The sequence below is a fragment of the Rhipicephalus sanguineus genome, chromosome 4, assembly GCF_013339695.2.
Source record: "Rhipicephalus sanguineus isolate Rsan-2018 chromosome 4, BIME_Rsan_1.4, whole genome shotgun sequence".
Lineage (NCBI taxonomy): Eukaryota > Metazoa > Arthropoda > Arachnida > Ixodida > Ixodidae > Rhipicephalus > Rhipicephalus sanguineus.
The window spans coordinates 188,888,150-188,893,928 of record NC_051179.1 but is presented as its reverse complement, the minus strand read 5'-3'; the positions used below and the strand labels follow the sequence as shown (position 1 = coordinate 188,893,928).

Genomic DNA, 5,779 nt, shown 5'->3' with positions numbered 1-5,779 from the left:
TCTCGCGTCGTAATTCGGTACGGGCTCTGAAGGATTGGCCGAGCACCTTGTTCTGTTGCGATGCGATGTTTCACGACTGGGGTCTGTCGAATTCTTGACGACGACAAGAAGCAGTCCTTGAACTGCAGGAGTAGGGCTTTAAGCTGTTCTTACTTGTGTTTCGGGAGGCTCGAGTTCACGTCAAAATCTGTTTGGAGACCTCGATCCTGCGAAGCAGGTTCGGTAGCATCGAAGAGGGCGAAAGCATGGCTGGCGTCCATGAATTCGTCAATGCAGGCGACCGTCGTACCAATGTTGAGGTGCATACATTCGTGGCTGAAGTTTGTCAGCACTGCCTTTGCTTTGCCACCGCGCAGCTCGTCTATACCTCTTGCGATTCAAGGCGCTCTTTCCTGGTGGCGTGTACGGCGGTAGTGCTTTTTCTGTGGACAGGGTTATCGACTTAGATCTCAGATAGATGACTGCACCATGAAAGCATAAGAAGTCTATACGAAGGATGACATCTCTCGAGCAGCGCTGCAGGACTACGAAGTTTGCGGGATAAATCCGATTGTTAATGGTGAGTCTCGCTGTGCAGATTCCCTCCGGCGTCGCTAGATGACCTCCAGCTCTCCGGATGTGGGTTCTTCCCAGGCTGTCCTAACTTTCATCAGCTTCTTGGCGAACGGTCCACTGATGACAGAATAGTCGGCCCCGGCGTCGACGAGAGCGGTGACGCTGTGGCCGTCGATACGATTGTCGAGGTCGCTAGTTCGTCGTGTCGCGTTACAGTTAAGTCGTGGCGTCGGGGCACGGCTACGTCGGTTTGTTCCGCTGCTTCCCCGTTGCGTTGTCAGGACTACTTCGGTCCGCGAGGTTTCGTCGTCAGGGCTCTCTCTTGTTCGCATCGTGTCTTGAAGGTTTCGTTGTGGCGTCGTCGTCGGCGGCGGAGGATTTTCGGTATTTCTATGGCTGGCGTCCACGAATTCGTCAATGCAGGCGACCGTCGTACCAATGTTAAGGTGCCTACATTCGTGGCTGAAGTTGGTCAGCACTACCTTTGCTTTGCCACCGCGCAGCTCGGCTATACCTCTTGCGATTCAAGGCGCTCTTTTCTGGCGGCCATTCAAGGCGCTCTTCCCCCAACAAAACGTATTGCTAAGCCAGATCTTTGGTATTTCGTCGTACAGCAACCGGACCTCCATCGGTTGCTGGCCTTAGTTTTCCGGATACGGGCTAGGTGACCGGCCCAGGGTTGGGCCAATGTACGGTCGGCGTTGGGCAGAGACGTAGCGGCCTGGTGATGGCGAACGGGAAGGTTGTAGGGGTGTCCACTGCGCTCCTGCGAGGTAGTCGGCAATGTCGCGTGGTCGTTCACCCCCCTGTGGACGCGGCGCGTCAGTGGCGAACCCACGCAATCCCATCTGTCGGTACTGGCACCGTCGGTAGGTGTGGCCAGCTTCTCCGCAATGGTAGCAGAATGGGCGGTGGTCTGGGGTGCGCCAAACGTCGGTATTCCTCGGCGTGTATCGCTGGCTTGCTGGCCGGCGGTAGGACGTTGGGGGTGGCGGCGGTGGTATCCGGCGGCGGGATTCCGGTGGTGCAGCGTCTTGATGTCGGCGGTGAGGGGGCGCGTTACGGTGGGCTGCGGACGCGTAGCTCATATCTTGTGGCTCACGCTGCGCTGGTTCAGTTGCTCCCAGAAATTTCTGGATTTCCTGGCGTACGATATGGACGATCGGGTCCACTTGAGGCTGGGAAGAGGGCAACAATTTACGCAGGTCCTCCCGCACGATGGCTCTGATGGTGTCATAACGGTCATCAGATTGCGGCGCCTGAACCTCGCCGTAGGTCGTCTTAGGAATGTGGCTGTTGTATTGCCTCGTACACATTTCCAGCGTCTTCTCGATCGCTGTTGCTTTCGTCAGGAATTCCTGGACGGTCTTGCGTGGGTTACTCATCAGCCCAGCGAAGAGTTCCTGCCGGACTCCTCGCAGTCGGTTCATTTCTTCCGTGAAGATGGCCACATTTTCTTTCGGGTGTTGCGCCTGTGTCTCCAACAAGGCCACGGCCCTTTCCTTTCGGACGACGCTCATGAACGCCACCAAAAAATTGGCGCAAAAGAGGTCCGAGGTACGGAGTGCGGACTCCCGATTCTCGTACCAGGTCCTTGCTGCGTCTTCCAGGTGAAAGCACACGTGGCGCAGGTTGTCGTCGGAGTTCTAGTTGTCAAATGTCGAGACCCTTTCAAACGTCTCTCGGGGTCTTCACATGGTGAACCACGGAATATGGGTGGCTCCCTGGGCGGCTGTATCACTATCGCTGCAGGGGATACTGCGGCAGTCATTGTGCTTGTTTTCTTCGTCGCCGTGGCTCTAGGCTTGTCCGGTATGGGTCCGTATTGGGTGGGGGGGAGGTAGTCCCTTTAGTCTGCGGCTGGCTTGACTGTCGCTGATGGTGTCGGTGTCTTGATTGCGAAGTGGGCTGGGTTCACAGCTTGGCGGGGCGTCCGGTACTTGAATGAGCTGCACCTCCACCAGATGTCACGTGGTCGTCACGTCGACGAAGGCAGCAGTCGGCGTGTTCAAGATGAAACTGTTTATTTGGCCGAGCTTGTGGCCGGGAAATGAAAGTCGAACTATAGCAATACACGCTGTACACTGATAGCGGCGAACAGGGCGTTGGCCATCGATGAACTACTGATGGCTGGGACGCGCCGTCTTTTATACTGTTGCAACTTCCGAAGAAGAAGTTGCCATATTCACGCGCGGCTCCATGCCTCGAGACAGATTCTGCTTTGCCAGTTTGACCAGCAGGTCAAGCATGAGTTTTCTACCACATTAAAACCTTTTAAATTCTTTACCGAAGGCGTTTGTCTCTTCAAAAGGGTGCCGAAACCCGCCGGGAGCCATCGAACGACGGCATCTACAGCAACCGAGGGCAGACAAGCGTCTGATTACCATCTCGACCGGCCAATCGTCCAGGCTGCCACGACTCAACCGACTGCCGTCATGGACTCGCCTAAAGGCAAGCACAAAGCTCATCGCAACCTTTTAAAGAAGCTAGTAAATGAAATCGAGGCGGCTGTTTCAAATGACAGAGCAAGCTTGCATGATCTTCAGGTACTCGCGGACCGGTTGGACGGTATCACCGGCGAGCTGAAATCTATTGATCGGGAGATAGCGCCGTATTTAAGAGGCAGCGACATTGAGCAAGAATTTCTTCATGTTGCCGAGTACATAGACAAGGGTGCTAGTTACTTGTCCAAACTGAAGTACCGGATTCTGCAGTTGCAGCCATCGGAAGAACCTGCACCGCCAAACCTAAACTCTACCGCGGCGGATACACCGACTTCTAGTCACAGCATAAGGCTTCCTCGCCTGGAACTTTTGAAGTATAAGGGAACGCCTCGCAACTGGCCTCCATTTTGGGAACAGTTTCAAACCGTAGTCCACAAGAACCCGGCTTTGACGGATGTAGACAAGTTTGCCTATTTGCAATCATCGCTGACAGGCCCCGCTGCTGCTGCTATCGCCGGACTGTCTGCAAGTTCGAGGCGTCATCAAGATGCACGGGCCATCCTCACTGCTCGATTCGCTAAGGAAGACATCATCGTCAAAGACCACGTCGAGCACCTCATCGACTCGCAACCCAATCCTTCAACAGCAGATGTACGCGGATTGCGTCCCTTGTATGACGACATTGAGGCTAATATTGGTGGTCTCCAGGCATTGAAGATTACAGAGGAGTCGTTCTCAACCGTTCTACAACCGATCATCCTGCGAAGTCTACCACGAGAGCTGGTACTCGAGTACTACCGGCGTGGCGAACAAATCAACGAACACCCGTCGTCTAGCGGAAACGACGCAGTAGGTAAGCAGACGTCTTCCGCATCGCAGAGCAGCCTACGATCTCTGCTTGACTTCATCAACAGAGAAGTGGAAGCACGAGAACGCTGCGAGTCCTGCAGCGTTCAAACCGACCCAAACATGGGAGCTAAACAAACTGAAGCAAGCAGATCATACGAGAACCTGTTCAAATAGAGCATGTCGAAACAAATAGCACACACTTCAGAGTACCCCCTCAAGAACTGTCTGTTTCTTCTGTAACAGCGACGAACATGCTACCGAACATTGGAAAGCCGTGCTTACCATCACAGACAAGACCAAGCTTCAGCAAAATGGGCGCTGCTTCAGATGTACAATGAAATCTCATCTGGCGAAGGATTGCCACAGAAAGGTCAACTGCCTTAAATGCCATTGACGACACCCGACGACCATATGCGAGCCAAGCGTCGTGGGTTCCAATTCTGAGAGTGCAGCCACATCAACGACTGATTTACCTTCAAACAGCGATCGTACATCTGTGTTCCGGTCGGACAAGTGCTGTCGCGCGCATTCTTTTTGACGGTGGAAGTCAGAGAACGTTCGTGACAAGCCGGCTTGCGAAACGACTCAAGTGCAAAACGACAGGCCACGAAAATTTGTGAGTGGGATCCTTCCTTCGGCGGCCATAACAATAAGCGAAGCTTTCGAAAGGTTACGCTGCACCTCCAGGGCACAAACGAAGTCTCAAGATACAGCACACATGCACTTGTCATTGAGATGATTTGCAATCAACCGGTTCCAGTACTTCAAGGTAGCGAACTGAAAGAAATTTTAAACTACGGCCTTATAATTGTTGGTTTCGACTTGCCAGCCAATCGCGTTAACGAGACGTCAGTAGAGCTTCTAATGGGAGCCGACCACTACTGGGAACTTGTGACAGGCCAAACACAGTCCTTAAACCAAGGTTTAAGGGCAGTGGAAGCAGTTTTTGGCGCGACAGTTCACGGACCAGCGACAACCCATTTGACAGAGCTGTGCACGGAAGCCATGGTTTGAACGTACAATCTGGCCCTATGCACTACGCAATAGAAATATTTTGGAACGTTGACTCCGTGGGATTGAAATCACCACAGAACGAGGACGATCGTGTTCTCACATATTTTAAGGAGACCGTCAACCAAGTCAATGGTCGCTACGAAGTAAGACTTCCGTGGAAGACGGATATTCTACGCGATGACAACAAGGCCGCAGCACAAAGGCGGCTAAGTCAGATGACAAGGAGGCTTCTTCGAAACTCTCAGTTATTGACAACGTATCACGCGGCCATCTCCAAGTACGCCAACGACGATATGGCCGAAGTGGTCGACGACACGGCAATCGCAAAATGCCCAATATATTATATGCCTCACCACGCCGTGATCAAAGAAGACCGGTCAACAAAGACGCGTGTCGTCTTCGATGCTTCTTCACATGCAAAAGAGCACATTTCGCTCAACGACAGCCTCTACAGTGGGCCCAACCTGAACGCCGATCTAGTTAGCCTACTGTTAAGCTTTCATCTCCACCGCATCGCTCTAGTAGCCGACATTGAAAAGGCATTTCTGCAAATTTTGATCAAAGAAGACGATAGAGATGCCTTGCGATCGATACCTGTGGTATGAGAAACTTGTCGTGCCTAACGAGTCGCTCCCAAGGCTGATCACTTTTCGGATGACACGGGTACCCTTCGGCACGACTTCAAGCCCGTTTCTTCTTGCGGCAACTATTCGGTATCATTTAGACAAGATGTCCACTGAGTACCCTGCTACTGTCGCAAAGCTGCAAGATTGCATCTATGTTGACGATATAATCACTGGAGCCGGCAACGTCGACGACGCTATCAAGCTCTGTGCAGAAATAAGGAAAATATTTGCTGCCGCTGCCATGAAACTTCATAAATGGGCATCAAGCGAACTAGCTGTTCTCAAGCACGT

At 52.8% G+C, this 5,779-nt stretch overlaps 1 protein-coding gene across 1 annotated transcript; it reads left to right on the top strand.

Moving 5' to 3' along the window:
• The first annotated feature begins 2,990 nt into the window (after positions 1–2,990).
• LOC119391933 (uncharacterized) lies at positions 2,991–4,022 on the top strand. The gene has a single exon (XM_037659579.1). It carries the CDS (start codon positions 2,991–2,993, stop codon positions 4,020–4,022), a length of 1,032 nt encoding a protein of 343 aa, XP_037515507.1.
• The last annotated feature ends 1,757 nt before the right edge of the window (positions 4,023–5,779 follow it).